Source organism: Phoenix dactylifera, chromosome 4 (genome assembly GCF_009389715.1).
Source record: "Phoenix dactylifera cultivar Barhee BC4 chromosome 4, palm_55x_up_171113_PBpolish2nd_filt_p, whole genome shotgun sequence".
NCBI classification, from domain to species: Eukaryota; Viridiplantae; Streptophyta; class Magnoliopsida; order Arecales; family Arecaceae; genus Phoenix; species Phoenix dactylifera.
In genome coordinates, this window is record NC_052395.1 from 29,484,575 (window position 1) to 29,511,688 (window position 27,114).

The 27,114-nt window shown below is 42.1% G+C and overlaps 1 protein-coding gene and 2 pseudogenes across 1 annotated transcript; 2 read left to right on the forward strand and 1 right to left on the reverse strand.

Moving 5' to 3' along the window:
• Window positions 1-1,942: 1,942 nt before the first annotated feature.
• On the forward strand, window positions 1,943-2,422 carry LOC120110684. The gene has a single exon (XM_039126274.1). It carries the CDS (start codon window positions 1,943-1,945, stop codon window positions 2,420-2,422), a length of 480 nt encoding a protein of 159 aa, XP_038982202.1.
• Window positions 2,423-10,859: 8,437 nt separating this feature from the next.
• Window positions 10,860-16,367, reverse strand: LOC103707221 (annotated as a pseudogene).
• On the forward strand, window positions 15,817-23,785 carry LOC103707192 (annotated as a pseudogene).
• Window positions 23,786-27,114: the final 3,329 nt, after the last annotated feature.

Genomic DNA, 27,114 nt, shown 5'->3' on the forward strand with positions numbered 1-27,114 from the left:
ACGGCCTTACCTAGCCGTGGTCGGAGCCGGTGAAGACCCCGGAGGAAGATCAGCCTCGATCCCACCTCCCGGCTTTTCTCCTCTCCTCCGGCATCACTTCGGAGAAGGGGGAAAGAGCCGGCCTTCCACCGCCGCCGCCTGAAAGGGGGAGCACCACTCCGGTCGGAGGATCGGGAGCCTCGCCTCCCCGGTCATCTGCGAGAGGAGGGGAAGAACCGAAAAGCGGCGAGGGAAGAAGAAGAAGGAGACCGGAGGCGGAGGAGGCCGGGGAAGGGTTTCGTAGGAAAGCGGGGAGACGAAGAGGGAGAGGGGTGAACGGGAGGGAGAGGCCGAAGCCTCTGGAAGCTCCCGGAAGAAGAAGAAAAAAAAAAGAGAGGAGGGCCTTAACGGGCTAGCGGGTCGGATCCAAGTCTAGATCCGAAACCCGTTAGGCCCAAATGATTCAAACGGTTTGGGTGAGCCCAATGTAAGGTTGATCCAAGCCCAATTGAATTAAACGGATCAATTAAGCCTAATTGATGTTGGGTCTGAACCCGACCAAGCCTGAATGAACCCAAATCAAGCAAATTGGACCAAATTTGAACCCAATTAAGCTGGATTAGATCCAGCAGACCCAATTGAATATTGATCAGGCTCAATTTAAGCCCAATTAAATTGGCAGAAGGCCAAATTGGCTAGAAAAAGTGGACTTAACCACAAATCAGGCCCAATCTTTTCCATAGAGATCCAATTAGGCCTGGTAGACTCAAATTTACTTTAATTGGGTTAAGATTTATAATAATAGAGGATAATGTGAGTCTTATAATATGGTCCTAGGAATTAAAGACTTGTCGTCCGGACTTAAAGGATTGATAACAACTTATTGTAAGTAACCTGTTCTAATCCTGTTATGGATCATGTCATGTTATTAATGTTTCCTCAGCATTTTTTTTAAGTATATATGTTTCATGCATAATATGTTACAATGCATAAGTAACTTGCATGATCCCAGAAGCTATGGCTATGTATGCAACATGATGATGCTGATATTTTAATCATGCATGTAAGTTAGTATAACGAAATACTATCTAGCCAAGAGGCACTATAACGGGCTCAAAGATGCTACTGAGAATGACTGAGCCTGCCCCGCCAGTGGCTGAATAGTAACTGAGCCTGCCCCGCCAGTGGCTGAATAGTAACTGAGCCTGCCCCTTCGGTGGCTGAATAATAACTGAGCTGGCTCCGCCAGTGGCCGAGACTGACTTCGCAGTAGCATCCGAGAGTATGGACCACGGCATGCCGGGGGCACGGTTTCATATGCATATTTATGAAAATTTTTGTGACTTGCACTACTGCCTTGTTTAATTTGCATACATATTATGCCATGATGATTATTAGATAAATATGCATGTCAGCTTCTCAAACCCTGATATACATGTTTAGCCTACTAGTTGATCCGGTAGGATTATGCAGGATTACTTACTGAGCCGTGTAGCTCACGTCTGTTTATGCTTCGTTTTCTTTCAGATCCTCACCAGTGATCGCCATCAGACATGTTTTTTTTTATTTCGTTACAGAGCTTCGTTATTTTTGGAGAAGCTTATATACTTTTGTACATTTAAATAGCACAGAAGTTCTGTATTTTTGGTATCAAACTTCAAGGTTGTACTGCAAATCTTTTAATATATAAAAGTTTGAATCCTTTTGGCTACCTGTTACCCCTGTATGAGGCTGCGTGCTACTGTGGGCGATAGTCGGCAATAGCACGGCCGTGTCACGGATCCGGGTCCGGGGCGTGACATGTAGTGGTATCAGAGCCTTAGGTTAAACAATAGAATAACCATAAAATGCCTGAGGAAAGGGGTAGTTAAGAATGTCACCGTCATGAAAAATTTTATAATATGCTAGTTTATCATAATCTCACTTTAAAAATTTTTGACTGCTAGGCGATCATTAGAAAGACATGGACGACGACCGGAGACCACCCTCCCCGGAGCCCAGCGAGCGGTCAGCTTTCCCGGATACTCCACGGTCTGCAGCGGGTCAGGCAGGCCTAGCCGGAGTATATCAGCTCATGGCACAAGTGCTGCAACAGCAACAGATGATGCAGCTGGCCGCTATGCCATCAGCAGACTCCTGCTACGAGAGGTTCCGCCGACTGAACCCCCCAACCTTTGAGGGTGGGTCTGACCCCATGGCGGCAGAAACATGGATCCGGGAGATGGAGAAGATGTTCCGAGCCCTCCACTTTCCTGATGAGGTGACAGTCCGACTGGCGACCTCTATGCTGACAGGAAACGCCGAATACTGGTGGACGGTCATGGAGACGGCTTATGCCGTTGACAGACTCACCTGGAGGGACTTTAAGAGGCTGTTTTACAACCAATATTTTCCGGACTCAGTCCACCAGGCGAAACAGAATGAATTTTTGACGCTGACCTAGACCGACCAGATGTCCATTCTGGAGTACACCAATAAATTCAACGAGCTGGGACAATTTTGCCCCCAGTTCATGAAGGAGGAGAGAAGCAAGGTAAACAGGTTCGAGCAGGGGTTGAGGTACGGAATTCGGTCCCAAATATCCTCCCATCTGTTCTCAAGCTACAAGGATGTACTGGACCGAGCCTTGAAGGTTGAGGCTAACCTGATACGGTCCGGGAGAGAGAGGGAGGACCTGAAGAGGACCCGGTCGTCGGAAGCACCGAGTAGTAGGTCCGGAGGCAACAAGGGGTCTGTGCCCAAGAAGAGACAGAGCAGAGGCTGCCCCACCTGTGGCAGAAACCACAAGGGTACCTGCTTGAAGAAGACCGGAGGTTGTTATTCTTGCGGGCAGACAGGACACATCGCCCGCGACTGCCCTAGCCGAAAAAGGGACGAGCCCAGGCATACTGCACCGGAGGACCAGAGGTCGAGGGGTAACCCTCGGGTTTTCGCACTGACCCATCAGGATGCTAGTGCTAGCGATCAGGTGGTGACAGGTACACTTCCAGTCAACTCGGCCCCTGCCCTCATTTTATTTGATTCTGGTTCTACGCATTCTTTCGTATCAGTTAGCTTTTCCAGACAATTACATAGCACATCTGAGAAATTAGTGGAACCATGGCATGTTGCTACACCCCTTCAGAAAACCGCAATTGTTGACACTAAATATAGAGGTTGCATAATTCAGATAGGGGAAAAAGAATTAGAGACAAATCTTCTACAGCTTGACATGCAAGACTTTGATATTATCTTGGGCATGGACTGGATGTCACAGTATCACGCCCACATTGATTGTTACCATAAAAGGGTGGTATTTCGGATACCTGGGGAGCAAGAATTTTTCTTTCAGGGCGACATACCCCTTCAAGGTGCTCCTACACTGCACTTCATTTCTGCTTTGAAAGCTGGAAAGGCTCTAAAAAAGGGGTGTATGGCTTATTTGGCCTGTGTAAAGAATGCTCAGAAAGAGACCAAATTGGAAGACATTCCAGTAGTCAGAGAATATCCGGATGTCTTCCCGGAGGAATTACCGGGATTACCCCCAGACCGAGAGATCGAATTTGCTATCGACCTCGCACCAGGAGAGGGGCCAGTTTCCAAGGCTCCTTATCGGATGGCCCCTGCTGAGTTAAGGGAATTGAAGATACAACTGCAAGAACTCCTGGACAAAAAGTTTATCCAGCCTAGTGCGTCGCCATGGGGAGCTCTTGTCCAGTTTGTGAAAAAGAAAGACGGGAGTATGCGGCTATGCATCGATTACCAGGAATTGAACAAGATAACCATAAAGAACAAATATCCCCTACCCCGGATCGACGACCTGTTTGATCAGCTGCAGGGCGCCCAAGTCTTCTCCAAGATAGATTTGCGGTCAGGTTACCATCAGTTGAAGATTAAAGCTGATGATGTACCAAAAACGGCGTTTCGAACCAGGTATGGGCACTATGAATTTCTGGTTATGCCTTTCGGACTGACCAATGCTCCGGCTGCATTTATGGACTTGATGAATAGAGTCTTTAGGCAATACTTGGATCAGTTTGTGATAGTTTTTATTGACGACATCCTAATCTACTCAAGGAGCAGAAAGGAGCATGAAGACCATTTGAGGGTGGTGCTACAAATCCTTCGAGAGAAAAGGCTGTATGCCAAGTTGAACAAGTGTGAGTTCGGCTGGACAGTGTGGCGTTTCTCGGCCATGTGGTCTCCAAGGAAGGAGTGTCAGTGGACCCCAAGAAGATAGAAGCGGTGGTGGATTGGCCTCGTCCTACCAACGCCAAGGAAATTAGAAGCTTTTTGGGATTAGCCGGGTATTACCGGCGATTTGTGGAAGGGTTCTCCAAAATAGCTACTCCCTTGACCCATTTGACTAAAAAACGGGCCAAGTTTATCTGGGACGACAAGTGTGAGAGGAGCTTCCAGGAGCTTAAACAAAGGTTAGTTTCTGCCCCAATTTTAACATTGTCGTCCTTAACTGGAGAATTTACCATCTATAGTGATGCTTCCAAGAACGGGCTAGGCTGTGTGTTGATGCAAGATGGCAAGGTGGTAGCCTATGCCTCAAGACAGCTGAAACCCTATGAACAGAATTATCCGACCCATGACTTGGAGCTGGCCGCGGTGGTGTTCGCCTTGAAGCTTTGGAGACATTATTTGTATGGCGAACACTGTGAAGTGTACACTGACCACAAGAGCCTAAAGTATATATTCACCCAGAAGGAATTGAATATGAGGCAAAGAAGGTGGTTGGAACTTCTGAAGGATTATGACCTGAGTATTAAGTACCACCCAGGAAAGGCCAACGTGGTGGCTGATGCCCTAAGTAGGAAGTCAGTAGCGGGCTCCGCCGCATTACTCACCACTCAACCACAGATTCGGAAGGATCTCGATAAACTGCAGGTTGAGGTGGTTACCCGAACTGCAAGAAGTCTGCTGGCCACTTTGAGTATACAACCCACATTGATTGACAGAATAAAAGTTGCCCAGCAGTCCGATGAGCATACCTGTCAGCTTAAGGATGAAGTGGAGAAGGGGTTACGACCCGAGCTCCAAATCCACCCAGATGGCACCCTGAGGTTTGGCCACCGATTGTGTGTTCCGGCAGATGTTGACCTAAAGAGGGAAATCATGGAAGAGGCCCACCAATCCCGTTTCTCTATTCACCCAGACAGTACTAAAATGTACCGGGACCTTCGGGAACATTACTGGTGGAAGGGGATGAAGAGAGAGATAGCTGAGTTTGTGGCCCGATGTTTGACCTGTCAGCTAGTAAAAGCAGAGCACCAGAGGCCAGCAGGGCTACTGGAACCAATAGAAATCCCAGAATGGAAGTGGGAGCACATCACGATGGATTTTATTACAGGACTCCCCAAAACGGTAAAAAAGAACGATGCAGTGTGGGTGATTGTTGATCGCCTCACAAAATCGGCTCATTTCCTACCTTTCAGAATTGGAACCCCTTTGGACAAGCTAGCCCAATTATACATCGACGAGATTGTACGCCTGCACGGAGTACCAGTGAGCATCATCTCCGATCGCGACCTCCGATTCGTATCCAGATTCTGGGGAAGCTTTCAGAAGGCTATGGGTACCGGACTGAGGCTCAATACAGCATACCACCCCCAGACTGACAGCCAGTCAGAGTGGACAATCCAAACTCTGGAAGACATGTTGAGGGCATGCACTATGGACCTAGGTGGAAATTGGGATAGTCATATACCACTGGTGGAATTTGCTTATAACAATAGTTACCATTCCAGCATCCAGATGGCTTCATACGAAGCTCTCTATGGGAGAAAATGCCGATCCCCCTTACATTGGGATGATGTCGGGGAGCGAAAAATGTTGGGGCCCGAACTGGTCCAGCACACTAGAGACAAAGTGCTCCTGATTAAGCAAAGGCTTCAGGCTGCCCAAGACAGACATAAAAGATGGGCTGACAGAGGGAGAAGGGCCTTGGAATTTTTGGAGGGGAACTTTGTCTTCCTAAAAATTTCTCCATCGAAGGGTATCACCCGATTCGGAAGACACGGCAAGCTAGGTCCTCGCTACATCGGCCCATTCGAGATTCTTGCCAGGATAGGTAAGGTTGCCTACAAATTGGCCCTACCCCCGGAGCTATCAGGCGTACACGACGTCTTCCATGTCTCACTACTGCGGAGGTACGTCCCGGATCCCAGCCATGTGGTGCCACATGAGCCTCTGCAATTAAATAAAGATTTAACCTATGAGGAGGCTCCCCTGCGCATCATAGACAGAAAAGAGCAAATCCTCCGAAGGCGCACCATTCCCTACGTTAAAGTCCAGTGGACCAACCACACTGAAAGGGAAGCTACCTGAGAATTGGAGGAAGAGATGCGACAATGCTACCCTCAGCTCTTCGAAAACCGAGGTATGCTTAATTTCGAGGACGAAATTTATTTAAGGGGGGAAGGATGTAATGTCCGGGCCCAATACTGTAGGGCCCAGTTGAAGGATTTGGGCCAGGGTGAGGGGTTAACAGCCTTGCAGGCCCAGGAAGAACAGAATGCCATCTTCCCCGATGGCTGAAAAGACAGGACCACCAGATGGCCAACGAAGAGACCCCCACAAGCATGCACAACCAGAGCCCGCCACCTCCTCCTCCTCGGCAGCTGAACCCTGAGCTGGCCTGAAGGGAGGGGCAGGTGGTGGCTCCCAGGGCACTGAGAAAGGAGAGAATGCCACCTCTCCTTGGGGTCAAATCCTAAGCCAAGCTTTTATAGCCCAAAGCCTGCAAACCCCCCCCCCCCCCCCCCCCCGAACCTTGCATCTACCCTCCCTAACCTCTAACCCCCTGGAATTGCTGTACCAGGAAGCTAGGCCCAGGAGCTGGAGGTAGAAGGTACCCGCAGCCCCAGGAGAGGAAGGAGGGACTGTGAACCGAGGTGATACCCCACAGCTTCAACCGACCACAAAAAGGTAAGGCTCTGTAAGTAGGTCTCTAGGCAAGGACAGGGTGGAGGTACCCCTCTGTGGGGTATTCTCCCCTCTGTTTCACTGATGAAACAGAGGGGAGGAGACTGGCACAGAGAGGAGGAGACCGGCACGGGAGAGAGAAACAGGAGGAGGGCCGCGGGCCGGACCCACGGGCTGCGGGCCGGACCTACAGGCCGCGGGCCGGCCTGAGAACGGCCCAAGCCGAGCCCAATGCCACCCGGGTCGAGCCCAGCCGGACTCAGCCTGCGGGTGACAGGCCCCGGCCATGGCTGCCCTAGGGCTGAGGGGCAGCCAAGGGCCGTCGGGTCTGCTGTGCCGGCGACCAACGCGGCCTCAAGGCCGCCAGCCCCAGCCGAGCCCCACCTCTCCGCCGCCGAGAGGTGGTGGCGAGACTCCCACAAGAGAAAAAAAAAGGAAAAAGGGGGAAGAGGGAAACAGAAGAAGGAGAAAGACAAAAAAAAAATTTATATAAAATACTTACCTCGGGCCACGGCCTTACCTAGCCGTGGTCGGAGCCGGTGAAGACCCCGGAGGAAGATCGGCCTCGATCCCACCTCCCGGCTTTTCTCCTCTCCTTCGGCATCACTTCGGAGAAGGGGGAAAGAGCCGGCCTTCCACCGCCGCCGCCCGAAAGGGGGAGCACCACTCCGGTCGGAGGATCGGGAGCCTCGCCTCCCCAGTCATCTGCGAGAGGAGGGGAAGAACCGAAAAGCGGCGAGGGAAGAAGAAGAAGGAGACCGGAGGCGGAGGAGGCCGGGGAAGGGTTTCGTAGGAAAGCGGGGAGACGAAGAGGGAGAGGGGTGAACGGGAGGGAGAGGCCGAAGCCTCTGGAAGCTCCCGGAAGAAGAAGAAAAAAAAAAGAGAGGAGGGCCTTAACGAGCTAACGGGTCGGATCCAAGTCCAGATCCAAAACCCGTTAGGTCCAAATGATTCAAACGGTTTGGGTGAGCCCAATGTAAGGTTGATCCAAGCCCAATTGAATTAAACGGATCAATTAAGCCTAATTGATGTTGGGTCTGAACCCGACCAAGCCTGAATGAACCCAAATCAAGCAAATTGGGCCAAATTTGAACCCAATTAAGCTAGATTAGATCCAGCAGACCCAATTGAATATTGATCAGGCCCAATTTAAGCCCAATTAAATTGGCAGAAGGCCAAATTGGCTAGAAAAAGTGGACTTAACCACAAATCAGGCCCAATCTTTCCCATAGAGACCCAATTAGGCCTGGTAGACTCAAATTTACTTTAATTGGGTTAAGATTTATGATAATAGAGGATAATGTGAGTCTTATAATATGGTCCTAGGAATTAAAGACTTGTCGTCCGGACTCAAAGGATTGATAACAACTTATTGTAAGTAACCTGTTCTAATCCTGTTATGGATCATGTCATGTTATTAATGTTTCCTCAGCATTTTTTTTAAGTATATATGTTTCATGCATAATATGTTACAATGCATAAGTAACTTGCATGATCCCAGAAGCTATGGCTATGTATGCAACATGATGATGCTGATATTTTAATCATGCATGTAAGTTAGTATAACGAAATACTATCTAGCCAAGAGGCACTATAACGGGCTCAAAGATGCTACTGAGAATGACTGAGCCTGCCCCGCCAGTGGCTGAATAGTAACTGAGCCTGCCCCTTCGGTGGCTGAATAATAACTGAGCTGGCTCCGCCAGTGGCCGAGACTGACTTCGCAGTAGCATCCGAGAGTATGGACCACGGCATGCCGGGGGCACGGTTTCATATGCATATTTATGAAAATTTTTGTGACTTGCACTACTGCCTTGTTTAATTTGCATACATATTATGCCATGATGATTATTAGATAAATATGCATGTCAGCTTCTCAAACCCTGATATACATGTTTAGCCTACTAGTTGATCCGGTAGGATTATGCAGGATTACTTACTGAGCCGTGTAGCTCACGTCTGTTTATGCTTCGTTTTCTTTCAGATCCTCACCAGTGATCGCCATCAGATATGTTTTTTTTTTATTTTGTTACAGAGCTTCGTTATTTTTGGAGAAGCTTATATACTTTTGTACATTTGAATAGCACAGAAGTTCTGTATTTTTGGTATCAAACTTCAAGGTTGTACTGCAAATCTTTTAATATATAAAAGTTTGAATCCTTTTGGCTACCTGTTACCCCTGTATGAGGCTGCGTGCTACTGTGGGCGATAGTCGGCAATAGCATGGCCGTGTCACGGATCCGGGTCCGGGGCGTGACACTAAGCGCATGTGCCACAATCTGGTATCGTCGGAAACAATCTTGTCTATTCTTTCAATAACTGTTGCTGCTCCACCTATAATTGTACTTCCCTGTAAGAAATACAAATTACTCTGACGAGTACCTTTCATTACTACAAGTGCACCCAAAACAACCTTTAGAGCTCCACCTTCCATAATAATCTTGAGGCCCTTGGATTCTAAAGCACCCAATGAGATGAGATTTTTCTTCAAATCTAGTACATACCGAACATCTGTCAACATTCTAACTATTCCATCATGCAACTTCAAACGGATTTTACCTATTCCTTTTGTTTTACAGGCATTATCATTACCCATAAAAACTGCTCCACCATCCAACTCCTCAAAGCTGGAAAACCAGTCCCTGTTGGGACATATATGATAAGTACAACTCGAGTCCAAAATCCATTCATCTGAATGGCATACCAATGATGAACCAGTTAGTTCAAATTCAGAATCATCATTGTCACCACGTGCAACATTCACATTTGAATTCTTCTTGTCCTTATTATGCAAAAGTGGACAATCCTTTTTCCAATGCCCTTTATTTCGACAATATGCACACTCATCTTTTGCGGAAATTTTTCTATTAGATGATATTCCTCTCGTCTTGGAACAAGACTTACCCCGCTTACCAGATTTCCTATTATCTGACCTGCCCCTTAAAATCAAAGCTTCTGATGTTGAGCCTCCATAGGCATGTTTGTCCTTCTTCCGATACTCATTATTTATCAAGACATTAGACACATCATCAAATTTAATTTCATCTTTCCCATATAGTAAAGTGGTAATCAAATGCTCATAAGTATCAGGTAACGAATTTAACAGTAGCAGTGCTTTATCCTCATCTTTAATTTCAACATCAAGATTTTGTAAATCAGCAAGAATTTTATTATAATTAAATGCTCAGACATCGAAATACCTTATTTATACTGGAAACGAAAAAGTTTCTTCTTCTGATAGAGACGATTTTCCATGCTCTTGGTCATGTGCTTATCTTCCAGTTTCTTCCACAACTCCTTAGCCAAAGTCTCTTTTATAACAAAATACTTCTGATCTTTAGCAAGACAAAGCCTAATAGTGCTACAAGTATAGTGCTACAAGCTTGACGATTGATCTTCTCCCAAATATTCTTTTCCATCTCTGCAAGTTTATCCTCAAGAGCAATATCCAACTTTTGTTGAGTCAAAACATCCAAAACTTCGCATTGCCACATGCCGAAGTTATTTGTTCCATCGAATTTCTCTACTTCAAATTTAGCATTTGAGACCATAGTCTTTACTGCTGATACCGATTTAGAAAACGATTCGTTTGACATCTTTTCCTCCAAATATCAAATCCACAAACAATCACCAATCACAAAAAAATAAAAAAACAACTCCAATGCCTAGGTTGAAACCCAAGCTCTGATACCAAATTGTTGTGCAAAAGCCTCGCGAAAACTCTTACACATGATATTGATGATTGCTTGATAATATAGATCAATAAAAAAAATGCAGTTAAGTAAAGAACAATCAACCACAAGAAAGAGAAACATATTTACGTGGTTCGGCGATAGCCTACTCCACGGGCAGCAAGGATTGATCACTTTTTTTTTTTTTTTCATACTACAAAAGTAGAGACGTGGGTCCAATACGTGTAAAAAACAGATCCTAAAAAATAGGATCTCAAAAAACTGAAATCGTGTAAATCCAGCCAACGACCCAACACAATTTGTTTTCAATTGATCATGCAGAGTGATTAAAAATACATATAAATGGGAGTTCAGTTGCTCAAACATTTCTAAATCTTGCAGTGCAGATTATGAATAACTTGCTGAATGACTACTTTCAGCACAGCAACTTTGAGGTATAATAAGTACAAAGGCTCACGCCCTGCTTTTCTTTTCCACAATGTTGCAGAAAAAATATAGAGATCTTCAGTAGAAACTGCACCATCCATTGTTCAAAGGCATCGGATGTGAAGAAGACAGAAGGAAATACTCCTCTGTTAGTTTCATTAAGCTTGAAACCTCAATTATCTAGGATTTCATTGGTAGTAATCTATACAAGATCACCTTCCCAACCTTTAGCATCTGCTCCATTTAGACATACAAGATGGGTAGAACTTTTTTCTGAAGAGAAGATGAAACATTGGTGAATGATACGCAGTATTAGAGATGGCTTGCTGTCCGAGACTCACCATACAACCCCACCTATTTCATTTATTATTCAACCGAATCTCACGTCTCCACCACATGAATTCCATCCCATCAAGAAATTCTGCAAGGGAACCACCTGAGTGTCTCAGTTGCGGCAGCTTCAGTGAATTCCAGCACAAATTTAGCAGCATCTATTAATGAAACAAGAAGCCCTCTTGATTGAAAGCTGAAACAAATGCAACAGCTCTTCAGTGGAGAGCTTGGAAGGCCTCCTATCCTCGAATCCTCCAGCTTTCAGTATCGCAACAATCTTCTCTTTGAATACACCCAATTCCGAAGCATGTCCTACTTTTTCTCCACCCTTACTTCCCACATGATCATCTTCATCATCATCATTATCATCATCAGAATCAGAATTTTTGGTTCCATCTTCCTCTAGAACTTTGCAAGCTCTGCCTTCGGACTTGGACTTCTGAAAGAACTCCACAATCTTCTTCTTTTGCTTAAAGATGGCGCCAAGCTTTTTGTTCTTCTTACTGAAGCAAGTTCGGGTGAAAGGCCAACCACTCATCTAGATCGACAGAGGGGACATCGGACCTCGGTCGGAATCTAACAAAAGAGGAGTCAGCTTTCGGCAAGGAACAAAATCCTTCTTGCTAACATCCATGAGGAGCTCGACTGGGGCCACCAGCCTCACGTTCGCATGCAGGTGGTTGAGCTCCGAGTCACGAGGGCTGCCCAGAAGGCGCCGAGCAAACTCCTTCTGGAGCAACAGCCTACTCAACTCAAACAGAGGTTTTGCGATGAGGGGAGAAAATATCCTATGAGGAATGCTCGGCCAGACAAAGATTACCTTCTGGAAATCTCCTGAGTGCATCGCCTCTGATCACCTGAGAACACCAGCGAGAAAGCCGGTAGGTTAGACAGTTTCAATTCCTTCTTTGGGAAATTAGAACAAACGAGTTGTGTCCGTACAATACGTACGGTTAGCCGGTCCTGGAGGTTGAGATGGGAGGCGCGGGGCCGTCCAGGCATTCGACCATCCTGTCATCAATCTCGACGGCCACCACCCGTCGCGCGGATTCGAGGAGCCTCACGGTGAGATTTCCGGTGCCGGGACCGATCTCAAGGACAGTGACGCGGGGGCTGGTGAAGATTTGCCGCCGCCGGGCCTTGTGGAGATGGAATGGACGGCCCCATGCGTTCCTTCCGCTGGCTTCTGCTTGTCACGTTCTTCGGCATCGTCGTCATCTCCTTGTTGCCTGAGCTTGTAGCAGTGTGCTTGGGTGCGGAAAAAGAGAATGAAGCTTTGTGCGAGCAACCGGGCCTTGGAGAAGCAGGATGCCGATTTTTTCTCTTTTTTTTCCTTTTTTTTCTTTTTTTTTTTTGTTTTTATGCTAAGACCGCCGGTTCACACCACCCTAGCTTAAATTAATAAAAAAATCAAAAAAAAATATTGCTCAAAATTCTAGGTACACGTGCCTAAAAATTTAGAAAAATTTAGCAAAATGATCGGCCATAAAGAAGGTCATCCAATTTGTAACTCTATTCACCTTTTGGTAAACATGCCTTACCCAAAAAGAGATACACTCTCTCGCCAAGCACTAGATGTTTTGAATCAGAGGATGCAACCTCGCATCCCTAGCTCAACCCTGAATCTAGCCAATCAATGGCGTTGAGTCACTTGTCGACAAGATGGTGTTGGCTCTCAAAGTGCGCTGCACATGGCTGAGGCCGGCCCCAACGGCCCTCAGTTCCACTCCAGGCATTGAGTGTATAAAGATCTGGCACTCACTCGCAGCCAGCAGTTCAGAATCTAGACCTCTGATGACAAAGCCCACTCCTCCTCTGCCACCATCCAACACACATCTGTCGAAATTTATCTTGAGAAAACTCGATGGCAGGAGCTCCTGGGTTATAAACATAGTCCAGAATGCTACAGAAGTAAAGATAGAGTCCTAGGTGTCCCGTGCTATCAAGGATTCTTCCGGAGGGCCGAGGTGGGTGATCTCCACAGCTTGCATCCAAGCCCTATCTAGAACTATCCTCAATGAGTGGCTGCTCTCTCTAAAAATACAGATATCATCGCTTTTTTTTTTCATAAGAGAAAGAGGCTCCTAGACAAAGCTGATAGACCAAAGGGAAAAGACGTAGGAGACTAGCCAAATATGGTATGCAATATAAGCCGCCAAAACACCCCCCGACATGAGATATGGCCTATCTAGTCTACTCCTCAAATGCTAGAGAAAGGAGTCCCAAGGGTTGCCGAATAAAGAACCTCCGGAGGAATGTTGTCAGCCTCCATGCTCGCTCTGCTCTGTCACACTAGAAGAGGACGTGATCAATAGACTCCTCCACCTTGCAGTAAGGGCAGGTCGATGGAATGCTCAACTCACGTCCACTTAGGACGGTGCTGATTGGTAGGTACTCTCAAACCACTTTTCAAAAAAATAAAGCAACCCTCAGGTAGGCTCCCTGCCTCCAGAGGACAACTTTGATCAATGCAAGTAATGTTCCCAAGTTGTGGAAACAAGAAAGTATTTGTTAGTGACTATGATCCCATCAGTCAGCAAATTTACTAATTATATTTCCATTTTAAATCATTAGTTGTATCATGATATCTAAGCATAGCAACTTCTTATTCACTTATAGGAGCTTCAACATGCGCAAGCAGTAGTGTCCTGTTATTCATGTTCACACTTCAATTTCTTACCAAAAAAAGTTCCCATGAGTTGAATGCATCAACATTTGCAGTATAACATAGTAGAGTCCATCTTGAAATTAAATTTTTTTGAACTAACAATGCATAGCTATTGAAATGTCATGATCTTAATCCTTACTGCCATAGTCATGAATGAATTTTCATAGGATACCTCTATCTTTCACATATTTAAGCAAATGATTTGTTACTTAGTAAACCATGACTCGAACAAAATAATATTACTATTTTTCTACTATATTGAGTATTTATAATTGTTAAGATATTATTGTTTTATTCTTACATATTTCTAGCCCATTATTTTCATGTAACAATAAGTAGCAATTTTAGAGGGGTCAACTATCTGGCAATGACATCATTATTTGAACTTTTGGCTTCAAAGGATTTGTAATCCCCTTCATTCATAGCCTTCTAGTTTTGTTTAATAGCTAAAAGGTCTAGTTTAATTAGTCATCATTAATTGCCAGGGTCCACTTACTATTTCGCCATGTTTAGGAAAAATTAGATTGAACATATAGCTCTGTATTTGAATAACTTTATCGAATAGTTTAATCTTATTAAAACTGAATCAACAATCAAAAAGTGTTTTTCAGTTTTTCTACAATTTTAAATTCTATTAGTGGATTGTTTATTCAAGAGTAAAATATAAAGCTGAAAAATAAACTCTTTTCAAGTTTATTCATGTTCAAGACCGTTGTCCAGTGGCGGTTAATGTTTGCACGGCCGTTAACGGAGGTATCCCAAACAGTCATGACGGCCGTTAGTGGATACCTGAACATAGGGCCCATGGTTTCAGGGAATCAAAATCTCTCCCTGGAGGAGGGGCTCCGCCCGTGCACTTCTCAAACTTCCAGATTTCCCAAGATTCATTTCTCTCAGAAATCCGATTCTTCGGATTCTTCATATTTTCTCACATTCTGAGCACTCTCGGTTTCGGTCGTTGTCGAATGTTCGATCGACATCAGATCACAAAATCTCTCTCCTTTCCCTTCACTCCTGCTGATTTGATTCCCGTCATGCTGTCTCTCTCCGTTCGATTTTTTATTGATTGCTCCCCTTTCAATCGTTTCTTGGATTTAGGTTTTGATGGTTTAAAGGCTTTTTCTTGGGATTTTTGGAGTGACATTGCATGGCGGAAAGCTCAGAGAGAGAGAGAGAGAGTAGGAACTTGGTGAAGATGGATTCTACGGAATCTCGATGGGTCTTCCAGAATGAGGACGAGGAGGGCTTGGAGGAAGAAGGGGAGGAATCGTCGCGCCAAGCGAGTTTCGAGTCAGAAGAAGAAGACAATATGAAGTAGGGGCTGTTACGGGCCGGTCCCCGGATCGATTCCTTGGATGTAGAGGCCCTTGAGGTCCCCGGAGCCCACAGAAACGACTACGAGGCATGATTAGGCCTTCCACACTTTGTTAACTGGATCTTAATTTTCTCCAAAAGTTGTATCTTGATTTACCTATGTGCTGTCTAGCTTAATTTCATAGTTGAATGGACACGGAAGCGTTAAAGATTGAATCTTGATTGGCAATTTCAAACATAGAATTGGATTTCTACCCCATTCTTTGGTCTAATTATGCCCTGCTTCACAGCCATGTTGGTATCACTGTTAGAAATTGGCCAGTATTGCTAGTTTATATTCTTTTGTGCCCTTCAGACTTTTCAAATTTTTGAATGGTTAATTAATGATTGCCTGAGTTCATGAACTGCCACTTCTGTAAAATTGAAGTCCCGAAAAGTCTGTAAGTACGCTAATAGATTCTTTCTGAAATTTTTCTACCCAATTGCAGGAGTTTCATTTGGGCAGGAATGTTGTACTTGCTCTTCAGAGCACTTGGAGTGGTATTTGGGGATGACTTTTGATGTTATGTTCAACAAATATGCTACTAGTGTGAAAGAAGATATTCTTGGAGCACTCTTTCTTGTTATATATACTTTGATTTTGATACTGCTGGTGAAGTGTATCTTATTGCTCTCTGGGGTAATGATGATGAAGGTATGCAAGAGGTTGTTAATATTTACATGCTTTTGGTCCTCATTGTATTTAGGTATTGCACTGACAGAGTTTAACTTAGTGTTGTTTCATTTCTCCAACCTTTTTTTTTTGGGGGGGGGGGGGGGGGGGGGGGGGCGCGGGGGCATGTTTGCTCTGTATTCATTGATATGCAGGAAAACAAGGCAAGTCTTCTTCCAAACTAATTGCCTTCTGATGCTCCCATATCAAGTTTCCGTCTCAAGGTGCCATCACCAAAGCTTGAGAGGTCTCTAAAAATTAAGGAGCATCTTGAGACTTCATTAACATTGAAGAAGTTATTTCTAATGTTGGCGCTGTTTGGCACCTCCATGGTCATAGCAGATGGAGTTGTCACCCTTGTACGTTGTACTCTCATTAGAATCGACAAAAATGCTTCTCAACATACTATTGCTGAATATAATAACCTCTATCAGTTTCTCAGCAAAAGGAATGTATAGAATGTTCATTCTTTGTTTATCCCCTTGTCATTATTTATACCTTTTTGTTTGTTCCTTTTTGAAAATTACTGTCATGTCAGCTGTGAGTGGACTGAAGGTTGGAATAGCTAGTGTTCAACAAGGTAAACCTCTAATTTTAGTTGCTAATAGTAGAAAATATTGGAATTTTGTTTCAGCATCCTATCCTTAACCAGCTTGGGAAAAATGAGCATGCACTGGTAATCTTACTATTGTTCTGTTATTTTAGATAATATCTGCATATTATATTACAGTTTTCTATTATAAATTCAAGTACGGATGCATATATTACTGCTGCATGCTTGCAAGAAATGTCATGCTATTTGTTAAATATGATAGTTTTTGATGGTCAATCTAGCAAGTAGTTGTAACATTTTCATGCATATATTGGAATGGCCTTGAAGCATGCCTGTGCCTTATATATCTCACTTTCTTTTCCCATTTGGCTGACAATTGGTATATACATATGTTCACAATAAGGTGATTGTAAGATGTAGGTAAGTCAATTCAATATAATCCTGATAAATCGAAAACCTTCCTAATATTGCCTATTTAAAAAATTATGTTTTTTTTTTGACAGGATTCTGAAACAAGAAAAATATTTAATTCCCCAATCCAAAGGATTTCTAACCAACCAACTACTTATTATTAGGTGTTTCAGATTTGCTAAGATCTTCATAACATTTTAGTAATTTTCAGTTCTTACATAAGCTAGAATACATAACTAACACAAACTACAATATATATCAGCTGCTTCCGCTTCCAGGAGCTTGTTTCAAGATCATCGTGAATTCATGATGAATTGCAAATCTATGATCTGATGGTGGAGGCCAATATAACTCCTTATTCTGATCAAATGTTAGATATTGGATCTGCAATGTAGTTGCACTCTTTCATTGTTTGGATGAAATAAAATTGGTGACGTATTATATTGAAGATGAATTAATTGCAATGAGTGATTCATCCACCGTCTTTGATTCTTCTACTAGTTTTTCTTTAGCTGATAGATCTTAAATTATAGGATCCTCAAGTTTTGTGTTTTTGTTAGTAAGTTTGTTGAATCATTGGTAATACATGATCAACGATTGGGTATTCAGCTGTCCAGTTAATTCTGATTGGATTTGTCATTAGCCAGCTCCGTAAGAAATGGGTCTTCAAATTTCACTTCTGTCTCCTTCGTGTCATCTTTTTGCCCAAACACTAGCCTCCTGTTGAATAGCCAATGTGGGACATGGAAGATCCCTTGAAGATGTGGGGCTTGCAGTAGCTCTTTTGTCGAAGACATGAGCTGATTTATCCAAGCATCCTTGAATTGTGGCCTGCCAGGTATTCCACGGTTAACCAGACTATTGGCCATGGATGTGATGCAACTTATCCATAGAGAGAGGATTGGCTTCAATCAGCTTTTCATGTCTCCTATGTCAATAACCACAGTCTTTCTCCGATTTTTATTGTTTAGATTATAAATCTTATGACATCCTTCCTCCTTTGTCGTGTCATGAGAAGCTGGTGCATTGAATGCTTTGCTGATCTTAACATTATCCTGGACTTATTTTTTGGCGGTGGCAGACTGTATTTCTACTCCTAATAATAAGATTGTTTTCAATCTGTCGGAGGTTATGGTTATAAATAAATTAAAAGTAGGATGGCAATCCGTGACACGAACCAACCCATGATAAGCAGGTTTTGGTCTGACGTGAACGGTTTCGGTCATAAACAGGCTGACACGACTGAACCTATTGATTAAATGGGTTGGATTTAGGTTCAAAGTTCTGACCCATTTAACCTGTTGATATCTGTAATAATTGGTTTAAGTCAGGTTGATCCATTTATAACCTGTTTATGACTCTTCTGCCTATGTCAAATCGGATACACAGGTTCCTGGAGATTTGATCTGACTTGACATGTTTCTTAAGCAACCAAAAATTTAAGCCAAGGGTTGGGTAATCTGTTTATTAAATGAGTTGGATTTAGGTTTTAATTTTTGTCCTGCATAATAAACAGGCTAGGTTCAGATTAGCAGTTTTTCTCTAAAATCCGCACCTCAGACCAGCCCCTGAACACGAACCTACCTGACCAATTTCCACTTCTAATTAGCGAATTTTTTTCCAGAAGTCCTACAAGTTGAAAGAGGGTTTCCTCTAGGATGTTGATTCCCATTTGTGTGATCAGCTTGTGAGTTGGTCCTTCTAGTGGGAGTTTGAAATTAAGAGAATGTGGAGGTCAGTGTTATAATCTGACTGCAGATGTTATGTTGGAGAGATGGGGATCAGACTCTTCACAAGTGAACATTTCTTAGTATGTTCACTGTCTTGACTTCAACCTAATTAGAAAGGGAATGTATTTGGGATGTAATCATGACCTTGAAGTTCGCATCAATATTCTGACCTGACGTTTTCTGATATTGTTCACAACTTCACATTAATTGCACGTGGCGAAAATCCAAGGGCTGTGCTCACAATCATGACGCAGTTGGAAACATTAACTTTAAAAGAAATTATCACTTTTGCTTGTTCATTCAAACATAAAGAAAGAAGTGTGAATACATTTATAGATTTGTTTAGATGAATTCATGCTACCATATTTGAATTTCTACATCATATAAATGTACATTATATCTTTCACATATCGATTTCATGAATAATATGTTTCATTTGAAGGAAAAGATCTGTCCTTTTCAAGACATACTTACACAGTTACACTCTTATTTTTCACACTGATTTTCCTAGGGTAGTGAGCCTGTCCAGCAGTATTTTCTGTGCTTGATCATTATGCTATAGACCTTCGATATTTGTAATGGAAACTACATTCGTAAGATTGAAATAATGCTTCTTTATTTTATCTATGCATCTGCTCTTTCATGATATACTGCTGCAGTTATTCATTTTAATTTTCCTATTATTGTTGCAGATTAAGTGGTGATGATTTCGGTTGCATTTCTTATAGTCTTGTTCAGTGTACAGAGGTTTGGGATGAGTAAAGTGGGGGGGCCCTGCTTTGTTCATATGGTTTTGCTCTCCTGGGAGCATTGGGATCTACAACCTCCTTAAATATGGGACAAAAGTTTTGAGGGCATTCTATCATGTTTACATCTATCATTTTTTATAGAGAAATCCAACTTAGGCTTGGATGTCTCTTGGGGGTTGTCTTCTGTGTGCCACCGGTATGGATGGTATTGAGTGTCACCTTGGTCTTTTTGGTATCATTCTATTAAGTACTATCTCAACTATCTGAAGAGTGTGGGTGGTGGCATGCTATCTTTTTTTCCTATGATTTGACCTTATCTGGATAAGTGCTGTGCTGCCTTTATCACGCTTCAGGTCAACTGGCTCAGGAATTCTGTATATATTTTTCTTGTAGGACAGTTATTTCGTTCCTTGAAACACAAGTATTCACTCAAATACTGCTAAGAGCAAATAAATCTGTGTATGACATATTAAATAATCGCTCAGGTTATCATTATTATAGTGAGGACCACTTTTTTCTGGAACCTAATAGAAAATGTCATTTCTCTGAAGATCCATGATATGCATGTCAAATTCAGAAGATATAAGATTGCTGTTGGCATCTGTTTGCTCCACATTCTTACTCTCTGCTGATTATAGTTTGCTATTGCAGGATTTTATATAATTGGATATGTAAGTGGGAGGTGTAAGAGATCGAGAGGTTTATAGGGACTAAATTTGGGACTTAAAGGGTTTTGGATTGGTAGACAGAACAGGAAAGGTTTCTTCTCTAAAATTACTGGAGGTACTGGCTTGATTACTGTATTAACAAAACACCAAAAAGAGTCATCAAGATCACAGGACAGCAGCCAATATATGCTACAAATGCCGACTTGATTCTAAATAAAATAATAAAATCTGTCAATTCTTATATGATTCCATCACAACTTTTATGTATGAGTTACATTATTGTTCTCAAACTGGCTTCATATAATATAACTCGAACACTTATCATCCTGAGAGCAACTTTAAATCAGAACTGTAGGACTTTGATCAGATCTGAAGTTTGATGAGCCGTAGTTTTACATCTCTTCAAGAAATTGTATCAATGTAGGATATGGAAACTGTATATCATTGTTGCCATAACATAGATTCGCTAAAACAAAAATAAGTTTGTTCTCACCATTGGTTGGTGAGACCCTGAAAACTTTTTATGGCTCCTTCATCATGATGATCTGGAGGCAGAAAGAAGGATGAAATATGAAGAGATAAAAGAAAATGAACAAAGAACAAATTATTCTTGTAGATCTTGTAACCTTAGTTGACTCCGATACCATTTTGTAACTCTACATCTCTATGATAGTACAACTGAGGGCCCAAACCAGATCTTCTTACAAGGAACACAAATAACTTGCAGGGAAATGCATATGGGAACTAGAACCTATATGCTAACTTTTGGCAGAAGGGCTGATGGGATTGTAATTTTCTGAACTATGATATTCTTAATGTGATCTAACAAAAATAAAAGGTAATAGTTAAGAAGTATGTGGATCGACAATTGTTGAAAAATTTAGACAACTCGGTTGAGATGTCAACTGGATAGTTATATTCGTTTTAGAACATTCTCAATACCATGAGAGTAAGGAGAAACAACTTTCAAAATTGTATAAACTAATGCGTAAATCAAAGCAAAATCTGAAATGCGTATAACATATGTATGTACAAACTCTAAAAACCAAAATAGATCTCAATAATTATGGTCTTTTAAATACTTGTAAAATAATATTACAACAAGACTAGATATCCTTCATATAATACTTTTTCGGAAAAGGACAACAAATTTGATCAAAGTAATGGAAGCAGATGGCTTTGGTGAAAAATAAAATAAAATTAACTTTAGATGTCCCTTGAATTCCCTACTCAAATAATTAATATTACATAAATATGAAAATTATGCGCAAGAGGAAACTGAAATATCTTAACTGCCGGTAAGTCCCTACGCTTCAGCAGCATTCTTCCATATCTCCTCCATTGCAGGTTAATTAATTTTGTGTAGTAATTATGATGAAGTATGACCGTCATTTACATTGTTGGTCACATTTCAGGGTCTGAGGCAATGTCTGCAGATCTTTGCTACTTCTCTTCTAGGTCAGTTCAGGTAAGGCATAGCTTAAGTTTACTTATTCATATCTTCTTCTGTGTGTACCTTCCATAGTTGATTGATTTAGCTATTTATTGCAGCTCACCTTTATGTTTCTGGTTCTGCCTTGCCTTCTGCTGGGAGACCTTGGTTCTGCATTCCTTATGGAAAACTCAATTGAGAATCAGCGGGTCTTCTTTTCATCTATTCCGAGTAAGCTAGATTGGTCCATTTCTTTTCTTGTTCTCAAGTGGCTCTGACTTTTATTTACAAATATGATCTGTTGTGTAATTTGTGGTGCCATTTATAAATGAGTTGTATTATAATTGACTTATCTGGAAAGAACACTTTTTGAGGGTCTAAACCCTCCGATGAGTTTTCCTTTTGTTTTGTTGTTTAATAGATACTAGGGAGAAAATACATGGTCTGTAATTGCAGGCAGAGCTTTCTGGCCAGTCTTCTTCCTAGCCAATATAGCTGCGCTGATTGCAAGCCGGGCAATGACAACAGCAACATTTTCATGCATAAAGCAATCAACAACTCGTGGTTGTTTTCCATTCCTAAAAATTATTCACTTGTCTCAGTAGTTCATGGGCCAGATATGTATTCCAGTGAAAAAACAGGTTTTTGCCGGTTTCCTCCCTGGCATTTGTCACCACCTTTGAAAGCATAAATGAGATTGGCAATGCATATGGTATTTCAAATCGGACTGAACTCTTATCCTTAAGCATACGCAATCTACTCTTATTGTCTTTTATGCATTAATCTTCCTTACTATTTCTCTAATGTTGGATCTATCCTGCAGGCATTGCTTTGCTTGGAAAGATGATGATGACTACAATCTTAGCAACTATCCTTATGCTTCTTATATGGCAGTTTAACATCATAGTCGTGTCATGCTTTCTCACCTTCTTTCAAGGGCTGGAATTACTTCTCTTCTGTTTTGGGCAGTGTAGGAGATGGAAGCTGTGTCTTGTTGGCCTTTGCAGCAGTACTGTTTATGATCATGTATATATGGAATTATGGCAGCAAGTTGAAGTATGAAAGTGAAGTAAAACAGAAGCTTTTGATGGATTTGATGATGGAGTTGGTCGCAACCTTGGTTCCATTAGAGCCGCTGGACTTGTATTGGTCTACAGTGAACTGGTGAAAGGAATCCCGGCAATCTTTGGCCACTTTCTGACCACCTTGCCAACCATTCATTCAACGATCATTTTTGTCTGCATAAAGTATGTACCAGTTCCTTTGGTGCCTCAGGATGAAAGGTCTCTTTCAGCGGGTCTTGCCCGAAAAGCTGTCACATGTTTTGTTGCATTGCTAGGTAGGCTGAACTCTTTATCTTTAGAAATGGCCATCTAGGTAGCAACATTTTTAAAGCATAAGTAAGAGCTATAACCTTATTTTTTTTCTAAAAATTGTTGGAACACTATATTTTTTCAAATTTCGATTTATGCTATTTCATGGTATATTTGTCAATTAATATTTGTAACTGTTACATGATCTGGTTAGTGTACAAAGTAGCAGTGAGGTTCCTTTTAACATATTGCCTAGTTCAACTATTTATTAGTGAAGTGCCAGGCTCTAAATCTTACAGTTTATAGTTAAAAACTAGCATGTAACCTGCACAATGCATGGGTACAAAATTTTTTTATTTTTTAAAAATTATTCTTGAAATGTAATATAGCAGTGTAATAAATTATATTTAAAATATTATCTAGGTTTGTTAAAACACATCAGGGTACCATTTCGACATTGTAATAACTGTTATTTGAAGCCACTAAGTAAATTATATATATACGGGCTAGAGTATAGATTATACTAAATTTCATGATCATAGATTATACAAGCACGCAATGTCCATCACTTCTCTATGAACTTATTCTAGAATTGTTGCTTGATGTAGGTATGGCTATAAGGAGGTACGCAAAGAACATCACCAGATATTTGAACAGCTCTTAGTTGAGAATCTTGAGAAATTTATCTGTTGAGAAGCTAAGGAACGCTCCTTTGAAAGCAATAAGGGTGACAAAGACACTAGATATGCTTTCTGCACCTCATTCTATTTGCAAGCTCTCGGCACCTACGGTTGATAGAATAGTTTAAGACAATGACAAATTACTCGAAGCACATCAAATAAAGCAAATCAACCTAAACATTGCTTAGGTAACAAAATATTATTTCATAGTGATCATTATTAGACATACGACAGAGGATCATATTTGTTGACCGAAAAAGTTTATTAATTATTTACAATCTCTATTTTATTTTCCTTAAGCAACATGAGGGTTGATATTGCCACTCATTTCATTGGGCATGAAATGGGTACAAGGAAAAGATACAGGCCTAAGGCCCCCCATGAACATATGAACTGAGTTGTTGCAACAGTAAACAGCCTTCAACCGTCAAAAGAAGCAAAAATATGAGCCAGATTTTACAATCAAATTACAAACAGGTTTATTGCCGATTTTAGAATCACACTTACCAGCCGATCTATCTTAGATTTTTTTGTAGAGGAAAGATCTATCGCAAGTTCACAATCAGATTATACAATCTCATTTTATAATTATCTTTACCACCAAGTAAGTAAGTAGATCAGACATCTTAAATTTAAATGGAGGTTGAGGGATAGAGTTTTTAAGACGGCTGTTTTTAGGGAAGGATGGCCGGTGACAAGGGTGACGGTGGTTGCCGACAGTGGGGCACAGGATCGCGAAGGATGGGTTGGAGCCTGGAGGTAGTCTAAAGAGAGAGAAAGATGGAGGAAGAAATGGAGACGCCAAATGCCGCCGATGCCCTCGCCATTACTAGCGGAGTGGACATGGGACCTCAAGAAAGAGAGAAGAAAGAAGAGAAGGATGCGACGGAGGACAGGGCACAGTAGTCTGCAGCCCAACATAATCTGGATTTTTGTTATTCGAGGTCTGATTGGAATATGAAAATACTCATGTATGAGAGTATTTTATACTCCAAAATCACCTCTCAAACATCATTATAAAATATTTTTGTATACTGGGGGCAAAAAATACTATTTTGGTATCCAAACATTTTAAGTCCCTTATGATAATTTTAACTATCAAATTCGGACAAGGGACCTTGGGAGGACCGCAAATCCACTAAAGTGTGGGGCCCGATTAAACCTTGGCTACTTTGTGGGCTCACCATGGAGATTAAGCCGTCACCTTCTTGATGCTACCTGTGTCAGGCTCGCCTCTCCCACCGCAAAACGCAACCCCAAGATCCCTTTCCCGCAAATCCAGGCACGCATCTTTAAATATCGATGGACTCGCAGGCGAGGGGCCGAGGCGGAGACTGGGGTCAATCTCGAACACAAAACGAGCTCGAGGAAAGCGAGGAGAAGCATCCTTCTCCCGGAAGAAATCCCCAACATTCGTCGACTTCCAAGTCTTTTGAAAAAGAACAATTTGGGAAGACCCGCCCAAGTCCTCGCCCCCCTTCACATTCTCCCTAATAAGCCTGGAATCTCGTGACCTAATCTCCCCACTACCCGTTATTAATTAATACTTCAGGTTGCAATCTCCTTGACCTCTCCTTCTATGTCATGCTTGCTTTGAAGTGACGGCCATTATTCCATTCAGACGGTGATCATAATGCTTAAACCTTTTCATGAAGTTTAAATAAAATCATTGTCTCGTTGTTATCACGCTGCAGCAGAAACATGATTCAGTGTGTGTGTGTGTGTATATAGTTTTTTTTGTAGAACCGTTGATTTGAATACGTTCCAAAGTGCTTTAGACAATTTTTTTTCTCCAACCCAAATGTTATCTCTGAAATGACTAACAATATACGACGCCACCTAATGCACAGCCCCACTAGCCTCTTTGAACACGTGCTTGGCTTAAAAGACTACATTGCTACATTGTTACGCTGGAGCATAAACATGATTCAATGTATTTTTTTTTGTGTGTGTTAGAACCCATGATTCGTACTGTTAGAGTGCAGATAAATTCAATAAAACTGAAAACAGTCTAGTACGAAGCCAAATAGTACCTCTAAAATAACTGAAAATATACGAAGCCACCCAGTACGCGATCTTATTAGCTTTTCTGAATACATGCTTAGCTTAAAAGATCATACCGCTACTGATCATAACCCGAATGTCCCAAAGCAAGGGGCAACACATGCTGCATTTTTCACTGTTCATCAAATTAAAGTGATATTCTTGACAATTTAATTGTACACATCAATTTAAAAATAATGTTGTTAACAAAAGTAAATAGCGCGTGCAATTGTATTTATTCCTCATTTAATAGCTGCTGATGACAACTATTATAATTGTAATCTTATCTGCATGAACGGAGCTCTTGACATCCAATTTGTACGTTAGGAAGTAGATCAAAGTTTCGACTCTCTAGAGTAAAAACTCAATGGACCCTCCTTTGTTTGATTAAAGTTGTGTAAGGTTCCGCTGAGTTCTTACTTTTTTGTGTCTAAAATCCGGTTCATCTGATTACTACATCAAAGCATGGCGAGAAACGCATGTTCAAGTCAAATTCCAAGCCAAGCCAGCACAAATGTTTTAAGTCAATTCAAGCTCTAGGACATAGCTAATCCCACGTTCTCGATACCTAATACTGTATCACTCCGGGTGGCAGAAGCATCGATCCATAAACAAAACAAGCAAGCATGGCTTAAACAATAATACTCAAAAGATTTAAAGCAAGAGGCGTGGTGGTAGCAAGGAAGTTCCACCTGTTCCTCACCAACATGAAATATTAAAGCTGTCTACCTTCTCTTAAACCACTCCTAATTAATCTAGCAGTGCATTCCATATTATTCCTGCATTCTATGGGCCCATAAAAGACGATAAGGGATTAAGAACTGGGCGTGGCCGATTGTAGGAGAAGTTAGATTCCATTGACCTTTGGGATGATGGGCCATTGTAGTGCTGTGTGGTCCCTTTGTCCAATCTGTCATCCATTGGGAGCCATTAATTAGGTACCACGGTGGAAATGGTGCTGTTCGAATCAGCAGGTGAGCCATGGGGGTTTGAGTGGTTAGCCGTTGATATAATGGCTTGCAGGAAGACAGAGAGACATCGTGGAGGTACCTTTGATTGCTTCGTGGAGGTCAATAGTTCCATTTCTTGTGATATACTCTCCATTCGCGTGCAATGAGCAGCTTCTTAGCAGTGCTTGCAGTGTTCCTGGTGATATTTATTACCAGCCACCACCAAAAGGTTTTGATGTGGTTTTACTATGCAACTCTATTATTCACAAATAATGAATGAGACCATTATAATGAATCAAGAATTATTGCGTATTTGAATTGGACAGTGTTGTGTTATAATGATGTACGTAAAGACAGAACAGCTTGTGATGGTGTGTTTGATCATTTTCTCTCTGTAAACTAAAATTAATTCGACCTATTTCTGATATCTGATATTATTCTTGAAAGTTCTAATACCATGTCCACCCCCCCAAAAAAAAATCTAGTGACATGTAAAGACCTAAAACTTCATCTGATATTGAGATTATAAGCCATGTAATACGACTACTA